Source organism: Telmatherina bonti, assembly GCF_933228915.1.
Source record: "Telmatherina bonti genome assembly, chromosome: 4".
Taxonomy (NCBI): domain Eukaryota; kingdom Metazoa; phylum Chordata; class Actinopteri; order Atheriniformes; family Telmatherinidae; genus Telmatherina; species Telmatherina bonti.
The window spans coordinates 10488821-10512177 of NC_136622.1; the positions used below are offsets into that span (position 1 = coordinate 10488821).

The following is a 23357-nucleotide window of genomic DNA, read 5'->3' on the forward strand; positions in this document are numbered from 1 at the left end:
CCTCATAAGGTCTAATGTGTTATTTGTGCTCAAAGAAGCAGGATGATGAGTGGCTGCTGAGTGCATTGAACTATTTCTGTCACTCGATTACATTTGGAAGATCAGACTGTATATTTATATATATATATATATATATATATATATATATATATATATATATATATATATATATATATATATATATATATATATATATATATATATATATATATGTATATTTAAAATCTCTCTCACCCACACCTCCCATCTCTCCAGGGTAGGGCAGGTGGCTGTTCATCTCTTAAGCTCGGGTTCTCTACCAGAGTCTGGGAGCTTGAAGGTCCTACACAGTATCTTAGCTGTTCCTAGGACTGCGCTTTTCTGGATGGAGATGTCTGATGTTTTTCAGGTATCTGTTGGAGCCACTTCTCCAGTGTGGGGGACACGGCCCCCAATGCTCTGATCCACATGGGTACTACTGTTGCTTTCACTCTCCAGGCCTTCTTCCTTTCTTCCTTGTGGCCTTGGTACGTTTCCAGTTTCTCATGCTCCTTTTTCCTGATATTTCCATCATTGGGGATGGATACATCGATCACTACGGCTTTCCTACGACTGCTTATTCATGATCACTATGTTGGGTTGGTTGGCCACCACCATTTTATCTGTCTGGCTCTGGATGTCCCAGAGGATCTTAGCCTTCTCATTCTCCACCAAATACACACAGACCCCTAAGTCCCAGTGGGTCCATATTCTGCACAGATGTTCCTGTACACCTTGCCAGCTACTTGGTTATGGCGCTTCATGTATTCTTTGCCTGCCGGTATCTTGCACCCTGCTGTGAGGTGCTAGATTGTTTCAGGGGCTCCTTTGCATAGTCTGCACCTGGGATCCTGCATAAACCAAAGTCGAATGTCAAAGCCCTTTGAAAGATATAGTCCAAACCCAACAAATTCCAATCTAGACTATCCTTTTTTACAGATATCCTTTCATCCATCCATCCATCCATTTTCATAACTTTTTTTTCATGCTTTTTTTCATAAGCATATTAATTTAAACATCAAAATACTGTAAAAAAAAAAAAAAAAAAAAAAATTTCAGTTTTACAACATAAAAAGCCCGATTGAGTAAAACCTTTATTGGGTACACCTCAGCTCATCTGTGGACATGTGGACATGACCTTTATTTTAACAATCACACATAATTTGTTCAAAAACCTTGCAGATCGTCTCTGCTTTTTATAGCACCCCAGATTAAACATTGTGCTACAAGATAGAAGTGACCAGTGAAGAAAGGGAGACTATCCCTTTCTATATGTTTCTTTTTGATAAAGTAAACAGCGAGACTGCAAATATTAAATGCAAGAAAAGCATAATTTACCTGTTAATCACAACATTGTTGTTCACTCATCAGAAATGTATCTTTGATCTTTTCCTGCTATTTTTCCTTCAGTGCTGAGAATTATGATAGAAATTCCAGTGTTTTTTCTAAAACTACACACTATTTGAAGAGTTTTTACTTGTTCCACTATAAATGTGAGACTTAAAATTAGATGTGCAATCTGTACAGGAGCTCCAGATATTGTCTACTTTTATTCTGTAACTTTATTTTTATGTTTGTATATCACTAAAAGTAGATTTTGTTCATTATTACTGAATGCAATGCCATCTTTTATATGTGACTAATTAGAAGGTGCAGAACGATCAATGGAGCTCTCAAACTGAGATGTTAACATCATAATCTGACAAGCATAATGGGAGTGTGCATGCTCTCACTTTTACAGATCCCAAAGCTCTACAAAATCACACCTCTTCAGCACTTTTATGAGACCACAACTTCCTCACAGTTGCCCACCCTCAGCCCCACCGTCCCCCCTCCAAACGCACATCGGTGTTCTGGAAAATCTAGGACATAAGAGTGCAGAATGTGCAAGAATGCAGCAGCATGTAAACCCTGTGGACCCTCAGCTTCATGCATGCAGAGGCACTTCACCACATCCTGAATTATGGATTTTATGAAAATCAATTATGAAATGAAGATTATCACCGTTGCTGGTACAGGAAGTCAGAGTTTAATTGAACTAAATCGAATGTGACAGCCTAGTTAAAACACGTTTGTCAATAAATGTGTTAATTGGAATTTTTTTTTTAAAGAAATTAGAAGCAGAGCGCCGTCTTTTTTTTTTTTTTTTTGCTAGTGACAGACAGACAGACAAACCGGTGTCACAGAAATACTTTACCTCCTCTTGGAGGTGGACGTTATATCTTTATATAAATATATATATATATATATATATATATATATATATATATATATATATATATATATATATATATATATATATATATACACATATATATATATATATATATATAAAACTATAATCAGAGTTTCTGTGGTTGCATAATGATTTTTCTGACAGTCAACAGCAGATATTTGGCGTAAATTCTTATTTTGCTTCTGCTCTAATTTAATGTGAATTCACTCATAAACAAGCAAAGAAGCTTTTTTTTTTTAAAAAAAATCAGGGCATACCCTCCTACGAAGCACATTAAAGGTAACAAAATACATACAGGAAAATATTCTTGCGTGTGCTAATTAAAAATTTTTTCACTTTTATTTTGTTTTTGTTTGTTTTTCTAAATGATTTTTAATCCCCCGACAGTCATTAAGGTGGCTGCCTTAAAATTACTCATACCTGACAAGTAGTTGAAGCTTTCAACTCTTACTTTAATAATTTCATCCATTCTTATCAAGTCTGAACTTGCCAAGACTCCTGTTTTCTTACCACCAGCTAACAAATATCAGACGGTATAAGCGTTGAAAGTGCCATTTCATGACACCACAGTCTCCCCCTTATAGGTAGGTTAAAGGTTTCACTTTGTAAATTTTAAATATAAGCATTCAGGTGGGTTAGTGTGCGGGTGGGGTAAAGCCTCCTCAAGTCTCCTCAGATTCATGATGTCATAACAAAGTTAAAAGCCCACAGTGCCCACTGTGATGCTGCAGTTCTTGTCAGGATGGAGTAATCTTTCACTAGGAAATTACACTCATGGGCCTGCAGACACACACATACCACGATGCAGGTAGAAATCCTCACAGATGACATGGTTCTCTTGTGGAATCTGCACCATTTGTTGTTAATGTGCACTGTTCTTCAAAGTCAAGAAACCAAATTTAGAATCGAGGAGAAGAGGCAGGCAGGTGAACAGCAGAGATTGGGACTCCAACCTGGAATTTAGGGCACATTCACATCAGCCTTTTTGATTAGAATCCAAATCCGTTTGCTCGGAAAGTCCGCTTTGTTTGGGGAAATGTGAATGCGCCAAACGAATTCTGATTTGGACCAAAGAAGTGAACTCGGTCCACCTACAAACGCAGGTCTTAGCCCGTTTCAAGCGGACCAACTACAGGAAGCGGACTACAAAAAAAAAGTCACTTCCTGCAGTTGACGTAGCATTGCATTGCGGGTAAATACATAGCGATGGTGTTAAGGGTCCTCTGCCTCGTCTGGTGTTCATACTGCATCCATTGTTGCAGTGTATTTATGCAGTATACTTGCATAAGACAGTAAAAAACGCAAAACAGCGATAGTTTCGTGCTCTGTGTTTAACTCGCAACAGAGTTTACTTTCTCACGCGGGTCTTGTCCTCTCTTTTACTTAATACTAGTGCAGTGCCACCTTTGGTGGGAATGGGGATATATTATTGTAAAGGTTTAGCACATTTGACCAAAGTGCAACGTGAATGCAATCTTGGCCTGACTGATACACCACTACAACTAATCGGGCAGATTCTAGCAGACTATCCAAATGTGAATGCACCCTTAAAACTTGAGACTGTAACAGATTTTTATTCTTTGAAACCCCAAAACAAATGCTAATTTGGCTTCAATGTTGTACGATGTCTCTGAGCTCCCTCCAGCCAGTTAAAGTATCTCTTGCTCTCTCACTTTATCTCTTTCCTTTCCTCACCTTCTCCAGATTTTATCCTCCTAGGTTTCTTTGCGGAATCAGCCATGGTACACGTAACAAACACATTATGAATATTATGAATGTTCTGTACTTTTATTTTTTTTTTCTAGCCATATTTAGACTATTATATCACTACATGTCTTATTAAATACAATATACACACTAATTCAGCACTGATATGTGTATTCTAAGTGTTTTATTTTATCAATCACACATATTCATACCCTGACAGAGACATTGGGAGCCAATGTGGGTTTCAGTGTCTTAAACAAGGACGCTTTGACATGTAGGTTTCTGGGAAAACTAGAAAATTAAACCAACTTCCTGTTGGTAGATGAATGCTCTTCTTGTTCCTACAGGTGTCCTGTTTGTTGATATCCAGTTGCTGGAGGGGATTAAGGCACATGATTGGGATGGATTAGTGTATGCATCATGTGTCTCAGCCACTGACAGTATCTGTGGGTAGACTGCTGCAGTAATGACACGACCCAAAGCTCTGCCAAATCTCCAGTGTCTCCTACTGCCTTTGTGTCATAGTAGACCTTTTACAAGAAAAGGTTGAACTGTTCACTGTTCACTCAATATTTGCACAAGTTAAAGGTCATGAGCGATATTTTTCTTTTGAAACATCATTTCCTCCCTCACATTACAGAAGCTCTGAGATTATAATTTTGCTTTATGTGTGTTCCAGCAAGGAAAAAATCATGGCTGAAATTCACTGGTACGCATCATGTATGTTTAGAAGAAAGGCAACTTCACACAGGTTTGAGGTTTACACTGCTGGCTTTAAAATGAAAAAAGAGATTTTCATCCTCTTTTCACTACATATATAATAATTTTATTTCAGTGATATTTAAAATGAGATTCACAGTGAACATTTTGGCTTTTTACTTTTCTATGACGTGCTCTACTGAATGTTAATTCATCCATCTTGAAACTTACCTGTACTGTGAGCATGTTCCAACCAGTGAAAGGCCAGACATGGACTCTTATCTTATCTCTGTCCCCTTCTTTCTTTATCTTCCTCTCTTCTCACTAAATTTGCCACAGAGCACATTCAAAGCAGGATGTTGATATCTGCTTGCTAGAGTTTCATGCAAAACTAAGCTGCAGCTTCATGTGGCAGCCTATTTTTATTTCCTCTGATTATGGACGCTGCTTGCGTTGTTTCAACTTTATGATGCTCATTAGATAAAAGTGAATAAAAAAAAATACAGCAAATTTTGAAGTACGCGTGACATGGAGGCTGAGATGACGCCTCAGTGCATATTTTATTTGCCTGTACTGTTTTTCCAGTTATATGATGTATAATACATGTATTTATATAGTTACTTAGTGATCAAGGGGGCGTTATGGGGTATTTACGGATAAAAAACCAACTTACATAGGTTTTCTGGTTACATCGCAGCAGTAGGAACTGAACTTGTTTGTAAACCAAGAACCGCCTGTATCAGCAATTATTACCACATAAAACACTTAAAATAAAAACTCTTAAATCATTCTGAAGGTTTGTGTGTACTTTATAAAATTTATTGATTTTTGTTGAGATTATAAACATGAAAAAAGTCTCTTTTTTTCGACAGCGCACTTATTTCTGCTGTGGACAGGATGAGGCTTTAATAAAACTGTAGTGAGAACAGATCATGACTGGTAAATTGGTCTTGATAAACACCAGTACAATTTTTAAAGAAGATAACAAATACGGTGAGTGAGCTCTTTTTCGTGCTGGGCTCCACATAAACGTGAAATTTGTGGCCTTGGGCCATGACACAATACAGAAATACATAGTTGTCTCTCACAGTTGTAGGTCAGTATTGGTTTAGTCATTTAATAATGCTTCCTCCCTGAGATCATGGAGCAGAAATTATGTGACAAGGAACAAATGCCACTGATGGATTTTAGAATAGAGTTGTTCACTGTTTCTGAAACACTTTTTCTGGGCTTCTATTGTAAAAGAAAAGGCAAACAGTGAGAGTATACATACTTCTTAAAGGACCACTATTCCACTGTTTACTGTGTACACCTAAATAATGAGTGCATGCAAGAAAGATGAAAAAATCTGATTTAGCCATTATGTTCATGCTGCTACTGTGGATTATGCATGTATTGCAAGCATTTGATCATGGCCGCTTACCAATTCCTTTCATCCTTAGTCATGCTTTAAAGGTTCTGTTTGAGGAGATGCCAGCAAGCCCACCGAGCCCACCAATACAAGACAAAACAGCAGGGTAGAATATGATGGGAGCCATTGGTAAGAAAATGAGGAGGAAGAGAGGAAAAGCAACATGGTTAGTATGGGGGAGACAGGAGTGTGACCCACTTAGTCACAATGCTTCTCGCGTGGAAACAGAGAAGAACACGCTGTCACACTAAAATGCCCAAACACACACATAATTCCTATCATGCTCTACCAAAGTCCAGAAAAATTCCACACCCTGGACATGCTGATGTTGGGAAGTGGCATCCAAGCTCAGTCATGAGCCTGAGGCTTTCACAAACTATTCCAAGCAGAGACTGAGACGTGCACGAACACACACAATCTGAGTGGGGTATGCAGTTCTTTGACCTACATTTGCAATATAAGAAGTATTAAATGTTTGTTGCAGACATTCTCATGACAGTCAGTATTCCTCTGTGCTCTGTGGTTTTCCCTCTGAGGTATTGGTGATGGATCTGTTATATTGTTGGATTTTATGAGACCGAAAACTTGCAGGAAATTGACAAGAAGCGTCAGTGAATCTTTCCTGCAGAGTTTGATAAAGATGAAGGCACGTTGGTGGCATCATCAGAACTGAGAGGCATCAGCTCTACTGTCAGCAAGCAGTGGACTGAATCTGTCTTCTGTCTGAGGACTGATTTGAAGGGGTGTGTTCCTTTTTTCGAGAGTGCGCTTCTTTGTGTGGGGTTCGATTAGGAAGCCAGACTGAATCCCATCTGATCCCCCTCACACTGTTAAACTTCACTTCTGCTGCTTTACGGTTAAAAAATGGGGATAATGGCTGAAGGATGAACAAAGAGGAGAAATGACGGATGGCAAACGTTTCCTTTAGAGACAAGGAGACACACCTACAGTTGTAATGAGACAGGGGAGGGTGTCGGGGAAGGGTCAAAGAGGGGTGAATCCCCACAGGAGATTAAGCACAAAGTGTTGGATCCCCTCCTCCATCTGCACCATCACGGTCTCCACTTAATTTCCATAAATGAATCAGGGACACGTGCCCCTCTCCGTTGGTGTTGTCCTTGCAGCTGCCGTCTTGTTTGACAGATGCAGCACCTTCATTAAATATCAGCGAGGGAGCAGCTCTCCATCTGGAGAAACGAATGCATTTCATCCTACATGACATCCTGTCATTTGATCAAAAGAGGCTACCATAGCTGCAGTTCTGAAAAAAATCCCAGCTCAGATCATTTTGAGCAACAAAACTGCAACAAATAGTTCTCATCAGAAAAGTAAACGTGGCTGATCAGGCGGTGGGTTGCTACCTAATTATTACAGACACACAAACTGTCATAGCCATCATGTCTATGCTGAAAAACTGGACAAGTAATTGACTTTAAGTTTGTAATAACAGAGCAGATTAACTGTACAAAACATGAAATTGAAATTATTTATCCATTCATTTATTATCCGAACCGCTTAGTCCAATTCAGGGTCGTGGGGATGCTGGAGCCTATCCCTGCAGTCTTTGGGAAAGAGGCGGGGTACACCCTGGACAGCTCGCAAGTCAATCCCAGGGCAAAATAGAAATTAATCTATTTATTTGAAATCTGTTGTTGTTTTTAATGTAACAGATTTTTACAATTATTGACAACCAAAGTATAACAAAAAAAGTATGTAAAAAGTGTGGAGAATAGAGAGAAAATTCAAAAGATGCTTTTACTGTTATTATTAAAGAAGTCATCAGGAAGTCGTCTTAATTTGACATGATGTATACCCTGAATGATGATTGAATAAAACTTAGGGTTATTATTTAAATTTCAGCTGATAAAGATAATCATTTTTGCTTTTGTAATGGTTTCATTTTTTCTGTTCTGTAGCAATGAAGAACTGTTGGCCAGTCCACATTGTTTATGTGATTTTGCCACCTAGTGGACATAGGTGGCATTACAAGTCAAATAAGTGACTAAAATGTATTTAATTCACCTGAACTGCCAGTTTTTTAAGCCTCTCTTAGAACCCCCCACTCATTTTCCACATTTAATCGCCTACCTAAATGACCTTTTCCTTTTCAAATCAGGAAAAAGGACACTAATGGAGGCTGAAAAGAGGCGCTGGAGAGGCGTCCTGAGTCACCTAATCACCATCGTATAATCACTAACTGAGAGAAATCTTGCATTGAGAGGTTCATTAAACACATTACACCAACATAAACTGTATATAAAAAGATGGACGAAGCCTCTGTCCCGTCACCTGTAGATTCTAAACTTTAGAATCTAAAGAGCTGAATTGAAACTCGGTGGCCGGTTCCTACCATCACCATCTTGGCAGCGTCACACATGTCGTCTGCCCCGGAAAATACAAAAATGGGCAAAGAGGTGGAGCTGAAAGGGGGGCTGTTAGCATGGGGGTGGATGATTGACATCTAGCTAACTCCGACCTGCCTGTAGTTAAGAGCTATCAGAGATAACCCAGAGCTAACAGAAGCTAACCAGCTAACGGAGGTAAGCGAGCTAAAGTAAAGGAACACTGTTAACTGGCTAAAAACTGCGGATGTTATTCATTCTTTTTTCTTGAAGCGGGATATCAGGTACCTGTCAATCAACAGAACACGTCCCTAAATGTGCCAAAATTTGAGATTAAATTACTTCTAAACAAAGGAGTTAGAAAAAAAATCCCCCCCCCCTGTTGTCATGACGATAAACCTGACCTTCATCCATCAATCTTCTACCACTTATCCGGGGTCGGTTCGTGGGGGCAGCAGCCTAAGCAGGGACCTGACCTATTAAACCTAAAATGGTTTTTTGTACCAGGCTGTAAACATGTTTGTTTCTGCTGTGAAGTTGATCTGTTTTGGAGCCCCCTAGCGGAGAGGGGTGAACTGCAATTTTTGGCACTTCCAATGCTTGTACAGCAGCAAAATAATGTGAATTTTCTAAAAAAAAAAATGGAGGTCCTTGCTTAATTTGATCCTGTCATGAAACAGCACAATTAAACTTTGTGGTGGCTGATGCAGCAAAAGCTTCAACAGATGCCATCAGCTACTTTGGCAATGCACAGAAACTGTATAGCATTTTTTCAGCAGCACCACAAAGATGGGCAATCCTAAGGGACACAAGGTGGGAGAGCCGTATTAACAGCTTAGAGGCTATGCGGTACCAGGCCTCTAATATAAGTGAAGCATTGTTGGAGGTCAAGGAAAAAGTGACAGATCCTGTGACCAAAGTTGAAGTCCAAAGTTTGGCAGGAGAAGTTGGGTCATACAGACTTCTTATTGGCACAGAAGTATGGTATGACATTCTACACCATGTGAACCATGTTCCCAAGCTCCTGCAGTCTCCCAAAATGTGGCTTAATGTGCCAGTTGACCTCCTCACTACAGGCAAAAACATCTCGGACTAATTACAAAGGAACTGGCTTTGCTTCAGCTCAGGCCTCTGCTAAACACATGAGTAAGGAGATGAATGTGGAGGCTGTATACTCAAAGAGAAAAGGCTAAGAAGCACAAAAAAGCACTTTGCCTTTAACCCCAGAAGAGCCAGTTGCAGATGCCTTGAAGAGGCTAGAAGCAACATTCTTTAATTCTGTCGTTGACACAGTCATTGAATCCTTTAAGGATGAAACAGCAGGTGATGTGAGAGCCAGATTCAGAGTGCTGCTCAATTTCCAAACACTGGATTATCAGGAACTGACCATTCAGTGTGACGACTTCTGCAAGATATTATAGCAGGTTAAGATGATTTATATCAAGTGCACCACAGTAAAACAGCATGCTGCTGTTCTCTCCCCAACCAGGAGTTCACACTTCTGTCTCAGCTCTCTCTCATCATCTTAATCCTGACACAAAGGCAGGTGATTACTGATCGGATACATCTGGGTCTCGTCTACCCACACACTGCCCCCTGAATCATCGCTCCACACCTCTGCAGCTAAGCCAAACACACCCATCTCCTCAGGTGTATGATCTTATCTGCAGAGGAAAGACTTCCTCCTTTTATGCCATGGCAAAAGTTGTACATTTAGAAACTGAATGTATTTTCCAAGTTTATTTATATAGCACATTTTTTACAGCAACAGCTGCCCAAAGTCCTAAACAATAAAACAACAAACATCAACACTCCACAGTTCAAACCTGGAAATAAAAACAAAAACAAAATTAAAGTAAAAATTAAAATACACAAAGGACGTGCTCAAGTTTGCTTAAAAGCCAGTTCAAAAAAGTAGAGACAAATTGGGCTGCTCCAACATGGCTGAGAGGGTCCTCTGACATCCTCAGACACCCTATGGAGGCCCAACATCTCACTTCCTTTTATTCCAGCCCATAACATCACTCCACCACCCTGCTAACATCCCAGCCTTGTAGGACATGGTGGTCCCTCAGTGTACCATTTAGTGTATCACAGCATTTGTAAGTGAATAAAACAGTTTGAACATTAGTCTTCACATATTTCTGAGCCCACTGCAAGCAATTCTCTTTGGTTAAGGTCAGCCCCAATCCTGCATGGTGAAGTTCAAGGGATTCCTCAAACACCATCAGCTTCAAAAACCTTTTTCAGTGACTTTTTTTTAACCGGCTGAAGAATTCCCTTCATCTGCTTTTTCTGAATGAACCAGTTTGTTCTCTGGATTACGCACATTTTTTGATAGTATGATTATCTTACTAAAGTTTTTATTAAATGTCCAATGTTTTCATTCCCTTCTCAAGGTGTGCTGTTTACAGAAAGATCCTCCTTTATTCTCATAGTGCATAGAAACTCTGACTTACTTCATACTGTAAAAAAAAAACCTTCTTTCCTTCAATAAAGCTCACCAGCGAAGCTAATTATCAAACCTGTTGGAGATTGTTATCAAAACCTGCATATCCATTACACCTAGTAATGTGCAAAACCTAAATAGTGCAATAAAAATACTCTAGTGAAGACCTCTACATTTTGAAAAAACACCAATATTGTTAAAAGGTCCAATATAGAAATACATTGCAAAAGTGTAATGGAAACAGTTTTTTTCACAACAACGCGTTCCCCTGGGTGTGTCATAGGGCATCATGTGACCAATTTAGATCCAATAAAGATTGTGTAGTATAGAACAGTAAATTTCAAAGTATTACATTGAATTAAAAAAAAGGAAACGACAGAGAAAAGTTTCAAAAAGCTGTGGCAAATTCTCCGCAACAAATAGAAAACCCCAAAATAACACGACGCGGCTACCTTGCACAAGCCGCAATTCTTGTAAAATCCAGATGAGATTTAACGAGAAGTGAGGCTTTTGTGTTAAACACTGTTCAATGGAAACACCTGCAAATGAAAATTGTTTGTCAAAACTTGCAAATGTTGCTTTTATTTTGCAATAAATTGAAATGATGATTTAAAGACACAGGACAGACAACACAAATTAAATTTTCCACAGAAAATGCGACTTTTCCTTTACTGAAAACATGCAGATTAACCCGGAACACCGTATAATGTCTGCAGAATGTGGGTTCGCTTTATGATGTTAAAAATGCATGGGCATCCCTAGAAAAAGATATGGTTTTAAATGCAACACAAGTTGTAGCTTAAATATCTCAGTGAATTTGTGTGCATCACTGAAAATGAGACAGACTTTGATAAGAGCACTGATTGAGCTCCATACCATCCCAACGCCTGGGATTGTTCCTGACAACAGCCTGGGTGGTACTTTTGAACTCGGGTCTTGTGCACACCCCATCTCAGCTGCCTCTGAGCTGAAAGAAGTCATTACTGCCTTATCAGTTTGCACAGAAACAGTTTGAAGTTTGGGAACACAACTTTGTATTGCAGAGCTTGACAAAGGTTTCTCACAGTAATCTGACTGTGTGAGTCTGTGAGCTGCTGAGCAGTTGAAGAGATTTCTGCTAAATGACAGTCTGTCTGACTGTCCTTTCACCTATTTGGCCAACACATTGAGGAGAAACAGATTAATTTGCAGCTGTCAAACCAACACATGGTTATATAACACAATGAGTGTTTAACAACAGATGACAGGCTCCTTTACTTATTATATTAAACTCATAACAATGACAATGGATGACAAATAAATACACATTTGCTCTTTTACTCACTTTTACCACTTATTCATCTTTGCAAAGTCTGTCAGTTGGCCCAACACAGAAATATTCGCAGGTTAATCTGAGTTGTGTTTTGGTTGGAAGGTCACCACGAACAAGTGTGTCCTCAGTCAACCCCTCCTGACCGTTGGCCACCAAACCACTGTGGCCTCCTGCCAACCTGCACTTGTGCCACTAAGGTGGGAATTCTGGCAATTTTTATACATATTTTGATAAATACACCCACACACACACATCAGCACCCCACTGCGAAAGAAAGTCTACAAGTTTTCTCATGAAATATCATCTAAAAATGATCCCTCTGCTGCTCTGCTCAGTCTGTGTGGAGGGTATGACAAACAAAATGTCCTTGTGTGGCGCACTTCAGCTGTGGAAACTCAGCCCTCCCTCTCTTTTTCTACCAGTCATTTCACATGCTCTGCTTGATGTTTACTTGCACTATTTCCATCTGACCCCCGCCCCCTCCATGTTCAAAGCTCCCTCCTTTTCTCATTCTTCCTCCCAAGTAGCCACAGTGGTCTGCTCACCCGTTAGTTCCTGGTTACCATTAAAAGAAGAGACAAGAAGAGAAAGGCCAAGGAAAGATTCAGGTTTCTGGTGCTGCATATTGCAATCTCAGGACTACTGTGAGTATCTGTCTTTGTTTGATCAGATAAACAGATGGAGGAAATAGATGATCTGGACCCCACCAGTTTAAGATAGTCAGTCTAGTCTAGTTTAAAATAGATAAGGATGTGCAGGAAAGATACAGACACTCTCTGAGTTAAGAGATTTCTAGAAGTTTGTTGGTTTGCAGAGCTGAAACATGCAGACAAAGTTAAGTACTCGAAACCTAAGGGTGCTTTATTCATCCTAGAAAATCATTTAAGCAGCAAGTTTTTCATCTAGTTTCCTGATAGAATTTTTTTCCATGCAGAACATAAACAACTTTGCAAAAAAGTAAACATAAAGCCTCGATGGTAGGTCACTGATTCAATCTGTGATTTAAATATTCCAAAACAACAAAAAAGTTCTGCAAAAGCAATGAAAGTATCATTTAGATATGTGCTAGCAAAACAGTTTTACCTCCAACCTCACAAGAAGGTTGAAATGAATTCATAAATTGACCAATTTCTATCTCTTTCCTTTTGGAGTTTGTGTGTGTGTGTGTGTGTGTGTGTGTGTAGGGGTGGGTAATTTGGGGGGGGGGGGGGGGGGGGGGGGGGGGGGGGGTTGCTACTTTTGTGTGGACCAGTTTGAAATGCAGACTGTGTCTAAGGGGGATTTTTGTTGTTGAGCCAAATCAGAAGCCTTCAAAATGGTGGCGACTTTGCTCACAAATATGGAGCTGAGCAGAAATCTGTTCACTCACATTAGTGCAGCGTAAATCCTTAAACTCTGTAGAAAAGACTGCAAGTAACCTGTATCTTATCAGGTACAGTAGCCTGTAGTCATGGTGAGGTGAACAATCAGGCAGATACATAGAGGCACACAGACACAGACAGGTCTGTATCTGCAAAGAGCTCCTGGTATGCTTCAAAATGACTTCAAAGCTTCCATCTTTTCACAATTGACACTATTTTAATGAAGATCTTGAGCAGACCAAATGTTCGGTTTTGAAGATTGTTAACCTGAATTATTATTAAATTGCTCTGTTTTTGAAGTGACAGTGCAGGCTGTGAAAGATGCTGAAAGATAACTGATTTACATAAGAGATTAAAACCATAACCTGCGATGGACTGGCGAGCTGTCCGGGGTGTACCCTGCCTGTCGCCCAAAGCCAGCTGGGATAGGCTCCAGCTTCCCCGCGACCCTGAATTGGAATAAGCGGTTCGGAAAATGAATGAATGAATGAATTAAAACCATAACAGATGGTGTAAAGAAGCATAAAAGACAACAATAAATCGCAAAAATCACAATAAAATCATAAAAAAATAAAAGCAAGATCAGTTAAAAGTTAAAAGCAGTGTAAATATTTACAGTACTGCCACATAAAGTATTAAAGATATAAAAATAAATTTAAAAAAATAGCTCAACAGTGGGTCAGACTTTTTGGCCTTAATGAGCCAATGTTGAACTTATTACTGGTTTTTCTGACCTGCTGGACGTTAGAAATACAGCTTGCTGTGACTGTCCCAGCTTAACAATTAGATTTACTTTGATTTACTTTGTCATCCATAAAATAGGTTTAAAATTTACTGTTTAACAATGTTGTAGATAGAAACAAAACAATCAGTTCAAAGAGAATTAAAACCCTTAAGCCTTTGAGACCATTACGAGACTGGAATTCCTGGTCTGCCTGCTTCACCTCGTCTGGTGTGTTTTGTTTATCTTTTTCTTCATGCTTACACTCTGTGGAGTTAAAGTTTTGTTTGTTCTACTAAGATAATAAAGTTGGAAATTATCAAGACATCTGGGTGGCAGCAAATTACTGGTGGGATCCAGAGGCGGACTGGGAAAATAATTCAGGCTGGGAATTTGATACTATCCCAGGCCAAGAGTGAGCTTGGTTGGGTGCCGACTGATGTAAGTGTAAAATAATTAAACAAAGGTTACACATGCAACCACACACAGATTTTTCTGTGTCTTTCTCAACACAATAAATATTTTGGTTGTGCAAAGCAAGTTTATTTGTATAGGACAAGTCAACAACGGGGTGATTCATTTGCTAAAACCTTAAAACATTAAAAAATAAAAAGCATAAATTAAAATTGAAACAACAAAGGAAAAGGAAATAACAGCTGAAGACTATTAAAATCATGACTGATTCCAGTTTAAGGAAACATATGTAGATTTGGGCTTAAATAAAAGCCTATAAAAAAAAAATCTAACCTGCTGCAATAACCTGTCCTCAAATCCCATAAACTGAAATTATTTCTACTACACTGTTTATCGTGCAGCCTGCACATTGTAGTAATAGAATAGATTACACTATCATCCACCAAAAACATGAGACTAATCCTATGTTTAATCTAACAGATACCAGACTAGTTATAAATGTGACGACCTTGTCAACCATAGTATCATACCACACAGGTCCTGCTCTGATTCCTCAGTAAATCAACTACATTTACAGCTACACAGCCCTCCTCTCTCTGGAAAAATCACTGCATAGTGATGTTGATGATCAATATGTGCAGCAGATTCAGTGACAGAACTGACTAAAATGGGGAAACACCAAAAGAAGAAAAAAAAAGTGAATGATACCGACAGTTTGGGAGCATTTTTACATGACATACAAGTACACCTGCCTTGCCTTGGTTAAAAAAAAAAAAAAGATGTAGTTTATTCATGTAATATAACTGATTATATAGCAATTTATTGATATTTTGACATACCACTTGTAGCACAGATTAATTCAGTCTACATTCACTTTACCTAATAGGATTCTGACAACACATCCATCATTATGTTTACAGATTCACTGCTATGTAGCCAACATGCTACAGGACTTTAAATATCCGGCAGGTGGCAGCACACCCAATGAGCTGCTCAACAAGGCTTCAAATAAACTTCTGGCAAAGAAACTGGCCAAAAAACGCGACACACTCATGGTGCTTCAGCACACCATCACTACCCTTCCCTTTACCCGACACAGGACTCTGCTGGAACTACAAGAGCTGTGTGGTGTTTGTTGCTCAAGCTTGCAGCAAAACATTCACTGCTAAACAAGCAGTTTATCGCAGCTATTTTTTTTAAATTAACTTTAATATAGTGACAGGTATTACAAAGAATAGGTTGTTCATACTAAACAGTTATTTTTTTCCAGCATGATTAATTTTATTTAATGTGTTTGTTCATTTTTATTTCTAACATCTTTTTTTATTTACGTGTAGTTAAATCTGTTACATTCAGTGCATTGGAAGTTCTGTTAATTTGTTACTCAGAACTGTGATTCTTCAATGTTTGACTCTCAGGCAAGGAAAAAAAAACTAAAACTAGAGTTCTTGTTCCAGCCTAATGCAGTGAGGTCTTGAAAGGTTGACCATCACACAGAGAATGCACAGCTTCTGTTGGACAATCTTTGCCACCATGGACCTCCCTTCTTCTGGAAGGAAGCAGTGATGTTTTGGACTCTTGGGGACCATCCTAAACAATATCGGAACCGGATCTAAATACGGATTGTTAAAAGAAGATAAGGGTTACTCAGTTAAGCCTCCTAAAAACTACTCTTTAGTACAAAACAGTTCTTTGAAAAGGCCCTAAATGATGCTTTTTTTTTCTCTCTTTCACATGCACTTTCTCTGAAAATGCTATCTTTCTTTAATAAAGATATGTATTTGAAAAAAAGGTTATTTTAAAGGAAGTACGTAACAGCTGGACAAAGAGAAAACAAAAGGGAAAGGAAAATAGTAACGAAAATAATGATAAATAAAATATGTAGATGAGGGAAAAAAGGTAAAATAAATAAATAAAAATGATAGCAAAAGTTAAACTAGGGGGTTATAACCATAGACATCATATACAGAGACACCACATAGTATCACGCTGTCTATACGAGCTGACGTCTCATCGTGACGCCATCTTGGATGGGTCTCCCATGCGCCTCCAATGTATTTATTTGTAAGATGAAGGCCCAACCACAACAATAACTTCACAATTTTTGACCTGATTTTTCTCACAGTTTGGTTTGTTACAAAGGGCAGCAATATTGTTATGATACAGATCACTGTAAGACATTAAAACAATGGGCTTTTATGCTAAAATATTTTTTATGATGCTATTTAACAAATACATACGGTAGCTACAATATAAATAAATGTATAAATGAATTTGATACGAACATGTTTGATTGTTTATTGATGCATTCGGACTTATCTGTCTATTTTTATCTGGTCAAATAAATTATTATTCCACCTTGTGAACACCATCTGCTTTCAATATTTTGCCGGTTATAGCAATCGTATGTTGAACAAAATAGGGGAATAGTTGCTTGCTTTCTCTTGACTACGGTTGACTCTGTATTTTCTTTATATTTATTAATTTATCTATATATAGATATAGTTGTACACAGTCTGAAAATAAAGTATTGTATCAAAACTGTCCAATTCAGAAGTTACCCTAAAAAACAGTCGAAGAGCGAAAACCTCCGCCAAGGCCTTTAAAAAGTTCCTGGATCCAAACGGTGATCCGGATCACCACCAAAATTAAATCTGTTCTTCTTTTTCACATTTCCAACAAATCTTGAAAATTTCCCAAAAATCCATCCATAACTTTTTAAGTTATCTTGAACACAGACAAACAAATAAAGCCGGTAAAAATATAACCTCCTTGGCAGAGGTAATTATGTTACCATGTAAAACTCTTTGTTAAGCAATAATATATTTTTCGATAAACACCTGATAGGAGTAAAATTTATCATTTGCATTTAGTAGATCATTCACTGTGTCAACATTATTTATCAACTAATTATGTAGAAAAGTGTTTTGTTTGTGTGTAATATATACGTATGGTTCCACAGAAATCAGTAATGTGGAGAAACTGCAGAAAAAATTGAAAGTGGAGACCCATCCAATATGGCAGCGATGCTGGTACACTCTCCAGCGCTTAATGAGGCGTCTCTGTATATATTATGTCTATGTGCGCATTGCCAAATGACTTGTGCGATCATTTTTTATCAACATAATCTGACGGGCCAGACATTATTGTCGACAGGTCACCAGTTGCCGACTACTGCTCTGGAGCTAAAGGTGCAGGAGGTGGGGGGAGTGTACGTCTGCAGGTTGTCACAATCAGCCTCAGAAAAAGCAGAGGGTGTGTGTTTGTGCCACAGACCATCTATGGTTTGTGCCCAACGTTTGTGAGCCTCAGCAGAGCAGATGTCCATATGAGCCGCACAACGGATCGTTTATTTATAAATCAAGCGCTCCCTGACCTCCGGTAAAGGTTATGTGTGCCAGGTGGGCCAGTTCGGCGGTCGCCTGACTGGGAAATGTCCCAGTAACCTGATGGTCGATCTGCCACTGGTTGGAAGTAAAGTTAGCCCAGACTGACCAGTCTGAGTTGTTCTACTCTTCAGCAGCTCATTCACTGTTTTTATTATCTAGACAACACTGAATATAATGAACAACTGGTTCAAAATGACAAATAATAAGACAAAAATCAAAGAAAAGAATGATAAATTACATAATGACCAATAAATAAGTTTTATATAAAGTGAACGAATGAATGAAAGCAAGTAGATAAATAAAATAAATCCGTTTGATGACATTTTATAAACAAAGACCAGACGGAGTTTACAACAACAATGTGTTAAACTAGCATGAATATCCTTAAAAACATTTCTCACCGTTTTTTAGTCGTTTACACAGCAGCAACCACAAATCCCAGACAGCCCCAACAGGCCTGTACAGTCAGGACTAGGCAGGACGGCTGCATCTCTTCATCCTCTCCTCTTAGCCTGATGCTCCCATCATCCTGGAACAGCGTAAATCTCAAACCACATGGGTCTTTCCATTGCTCCAGATTGTTACAGTCTCTAGAAAACTGAAGCTTTTTTCTCCCATAAGCCTCTCTGATCAGTTGTTTTCCTATGGACCAGCTTTTCAGTCCCAATCCCCTGACTTTCCTTCACATTAAACACACCCCAAAGTTCTACTGTTGTGTTTTTACCATCTGATTTTACCAAATGTTTCAGTAATCCCCAATTACTATCAGTCAATATTTTTTATAACCACATTTTCTTAAAGCTAATGGTTCCCCGCTATCCTTCCAGTTTTTTTTTTTTTTTTTTTTTTTATAAAGCTTTGAATGGTTTCTTAACCCAGTTCATTGTAGTTTCAGCATCTTACAGATTTTCATTGCTTCATACCAATAATCTGACCCTTCTGAAACAGATTAACATTTTTTTTCACAACCACAGTATGAGTTTTCTGACAGTTGTTTAAGAAATGGGAAGCTGCTCATTGGGCTAAATAACCTTTTCCAGCTGGAACTTTATCATAAACGCAGACTATTTTTAGTGGGAGGTTCCTTTCAGTTTACTTAGTTACATCCATGTTGATTTCCCTCTTTTGTTATGGGATGGGCAGTGTAAACAGAACTAAAGGAAGAAGGCAGACACATCAAGATGATGGGGCCAAGACAACAGCAAAGCTAAAACATCCAAGGGTTCAGTAAGTGGAAGGTAACACAAGAGGTTGAGGGTGATCAGGTAAACGGAAGCAGGTGTGCTGAGCAGATGCAGGTGAGATTAGAGACAACCACAAGAAAAGAAATGGTCACTTTTATCATTTTATTTCAGCACCTGAATATCCTACACCAACACGTCTTCTGTTCCTGACTCAGCTGTGCCAAGATTTATTGCAGAAGTATTTGGACATTTTTGAACAAATAAATCTAAAACAAAAGGATCAAGTAGAGAAATAATGATGACGATATTAATGAGAAATGTCAGCTTTTTTTTTTAACAGAACTACAAACCCAATCACTTTTTATTTTCCAGATGCAACGCTTGATTGCAGGGCATGTGGGAAAGCTTGTGGCTCGCCACACAAGAGCAGCCATGACCACCACCAGCGTGAGGATGGCGAGCCAAAGTCACGGTACGTCCTCCTCATCCTCCTTATTATTTTTTTTTTTTCTTTTCCACTTTGAATCTGCTGACAATTTCCGGCGATGCAGAGAAAAACAGTTAAGAATTTCAGCTTCACTGCTCCTGTGACTTTTTTCAGGCTTGTTTTATACTTTCAATCCTTTTCCTGAATACGTTCTGTAGGTGGGCATGGAAGCTGACAAAGATTAAGAGCATTAAAAGGGAATAGGATAATTTTCTTTTAATTTCTTGATCTGTCTTTCCTGTCCTCTCCACCCCAACCAGTCGAGGCAGATGGCTGTCCTCCCTGAGCCGGGTTCTGCCGGAGCTTTTCTTCCTGTTAAAAGGGAGTTTTTTCCTTCCCACTGTCGCCGTGCGCGTAAAGTTGAATTGAATTGAATTTCCAATACGATTGGAAACCAGCTGATGGCACTACAGCACCATCATGATCAGAAGTTCAGAGATGGATGTTCTCTGGTGCTATTGTGTTACTGTAAAGGACACATCAGAGAAGCACATATTAAAAAATCTTTTACATTTTGTCCTGAACACGACCCTTCTCCGCCCTCCAGAGTTGTCAGAGACGGTGGACATGTCCAAGCCAATGTACTATGACCGTGTGGACATCCCTCTGCCAGATAAACCCTACAAAGATGTTCTGACCGATGAAGACAAGAGCCTGAAAGAGAAGGAGAAAGGACCCTGGGGACAGCTGTCCAAAGAGGAGAAGATTGCCTGTAAGTAAACTGCAGTGCAGAGGACGAAACAATTTAAACTTTTTATAAATTAATATCACACCACTGAACAGATTATTGGTAATAGTAGCAGAATATTGTCTCATAAATCAGGTATCTGAATACTTTTGTCAAGTCAAATTGATGGATTCTATAAATTCAATATCTAAACTGATACTAATTTATTCATGAGATAGTGAAAACTCAAGAAAAAGTTAGCTGTTTTGAGGCCAACTGCGTTTATCACATTTAATAAATCACTCAAATTATATATATATATATATATATATATATATATATATATATATATATATATATATATATATATATATATATATATATATATGTGAAATATAAACTTTTTTTTTTTTCCCAACAAGATTGCATTTGGCTGATTTAAAAGTTCAAGGTGCAGAACTTTTGATTGTTAATAGAAACTTTAACTAAGTTCAGTCACTTTACAACTGACAAATGAAAGACTTCCTAATCTGAGAATGAAGAAAACTTCAGGAAATAAAATCTAAACTCTTGTAGTAGTAATGGCTTGAATGAGAACAAATGTTAACCAAAACCTTTGAGCCACTTCAGCCCAGTGAAAGTGTTTTAATATTGTGAATTAAGGCTGGTGCTGTGCGAATAAGAATCAAAATCAGCTTTACAACCATTGTCAGTGAAAGGCTTCACAAACTAGGATTTTTTTTTCTTTGTGCAACATGGAACATAGACTAGCAATAGAAATACAGTAAATAATAAAAAAAATACAAATTTAAGATACAAGCTAAGGCTTGATGCTGTGCAGATTCTCAAGAATTAACTATGAAAATATAAATGTTTAAATATTTATATAAATTTTGGGAGTGTGTGTGTGTGTGTGTGTGTGTGTGTGTGTGTGTGTGTGTGTGTGTGTGTGTGTGTGTGTGTGTGTGAGATGGGCCGAGCAGTGAAGAAACAGTCAGTCAGGTTTAAAGTTCAGACTTAAGGGTTTTTATTATAACCCCCCAAAAAAGAAGAAACCATTTTACCATGACTGACTAAATCAGGACGGTAAAAGAGGTCAGCGTAACAAAACTAAAAGAACTTGTGATGAAATTGACAAACTCAAGCAAACAGAATGAAACAAACTAACCTAAAAAATGACACGCAAGAGGAAACTTAAATCGTGGCGGATCAGCCCAAACAAAAACAAAGTGGATGACACACAAAAACCGAACTGAATGAAGAAAAGAAAACCCTAAAGTCCCCCTCCTATTTCTGCAACTGGTCAGGTCCAATTATCTGTTCCACTCCATGGTCACCTGCTGGTTCACAGCCAAGGGACTGGAGCTACTGAAACTCAAAGGGAAAAGAAAACAAATGAATAAATCATACCATCACAACATAAAATAAAATGCATGCTATTTCAGAATAGTTGTGATGCTAGATAAAACTAATGTCAAACAAAAATAATACTGGTCTGTAAATTAGATCCCAGTTAAACAAAATGAATCTAAGTGAATGTGTGATGCAAACTGATACAAACTACTATTATCTACATGTGGCTGTAGACACAACCATCACAGGCTGTCAAAGTTAACGCTTTATTTACGAACATTCACAAGGACTTTGTTTTGCAGTGCTTAACGTTTCAGAGTAAAGGTTCTGCTTGGTGCGTGTTGGTGTAAATACTGCAGCTTCCAGCAGAAATATCCTGATAATTCTACAAGCAGAAACCTTTCAGCAACTGGTCTGGATGAACAGAAGAAGATGGAGACGGTGCTGCAGCCCTGTAGGACATTTAATCCTGTTTAGATGTTTTAACAAAGACGAGGTTGTCAAAAATGCTATGTCGGTGTGTCTGCGGAAGGGTTTTGTCTGCATATGTGCAGTTAATTTCACAAAGTGCCTGTAAATTCACAAACACAACAATTAAAACTTTTAATCGACTGAAAGCTCTAACATATTGATAAAGATTGATGTAAGCCCTCCTGCACTCCCTTCTCCTCTCCTGCAGTGTATCGTCTGGCTTTCTGCCAGACTTACCCGGAAATGAGGCAGAACACGTCAGAGTGGATGACTGTCCTGGGTGGAATCTTCTTCTTTATAGGCTTCACTGGCCTGATTGTTTGGTGGCAGAGAATTTATGGTAAAATCTGCTTTTATCTTTATTTATTTTATTAAAGTCTAACTTTTTTTTTTTTTTTTTTTTTTTTTTTTTAAGAGTAGCTAAAAATAAATGCTTATTCCACGTTACTGCTTTGTTCTCTTCAGTCTATCCTCCACATCCTAGAACTGTTGAGGACGAGTGGCAGGCCAAGCAGCTGCAGAGGATGCTGGACATGAGGATTAACCCAGTCCAGGGACTCTCTTCCAAGTGGGACTATGAGAGAAAGCAGTGGAAGTAAACGGACTTCCTACCTGTAGCGGTACCGTGTCAAGACCTCTGACCTCAGGTCATCATGGTTTTGGTCCATTTTAGAGCCTCCTGTCAGTTTAAATTTTGCATATATAATGAGGTTCACTTAAATAAAAGATCCCTTGGCTTCTCTTGAGTTTCACTCTGGTTCTCTAGTCCACCTTGTCTGCTAAGACATCCCCGCCTTTTGTAGTCTTCCTCCTCAGGTAACCATATATTAAAGTTTTGCTGTTATGTGTGTCTCCATGTTTTGTCTTTTTTAATGAGGTAAGTATGTAAGAAGATTTTCTAGAAATTCTTTAATTTCTTAAACTTTAATTTCCACCTCATTTCAACATAACTTTGTTCAGCATCAGTTCACAACAGTCATCTCAATGCACTTTACCATCAATTCATACGATCCAATTCTTTAATAAATGTTTAAGCAATGTTTGTAATGTCAATATAAAATCTACTCAACTCCATGTGGAGTCTGAGTTTCTGAACTCTCCGGCTGAGTCTCCAGGTAGATGTGGTTTACGGTCGT

The 23357-nt window shown here is 38.5% G+C and overlaps 1 protein-coding gene across 1 annotated transcript; it reads left to right on the forward strand.

The window, feature by feature from the left end:
- Positions 1-12663: 12663 nt before the first annotated feature.
- cox4i2 (cytochrome c oxidase subunit 4I2) lies at positions 12664-22967 on the forward strand. Its single transcript, XM_079239125.1, has 5 exons — positions 12664-12818; positions 19616-19715; positions 20278-20442; positions 22430-22561; positions 22687-22967. Exons 2-5 carry the CDS (start codon positions 19616-19618, stop codon positions 22818-22820), a joined length of 531 nt encoding a protein of 176 aa, XP_079095251.1. The 5' UTR covers positions 12664-12818; the 3' UTR covers positions 22821-22967.
- The last annotated feature ends 390 nt before the right edge of the window (positions 22968-23357 follow it).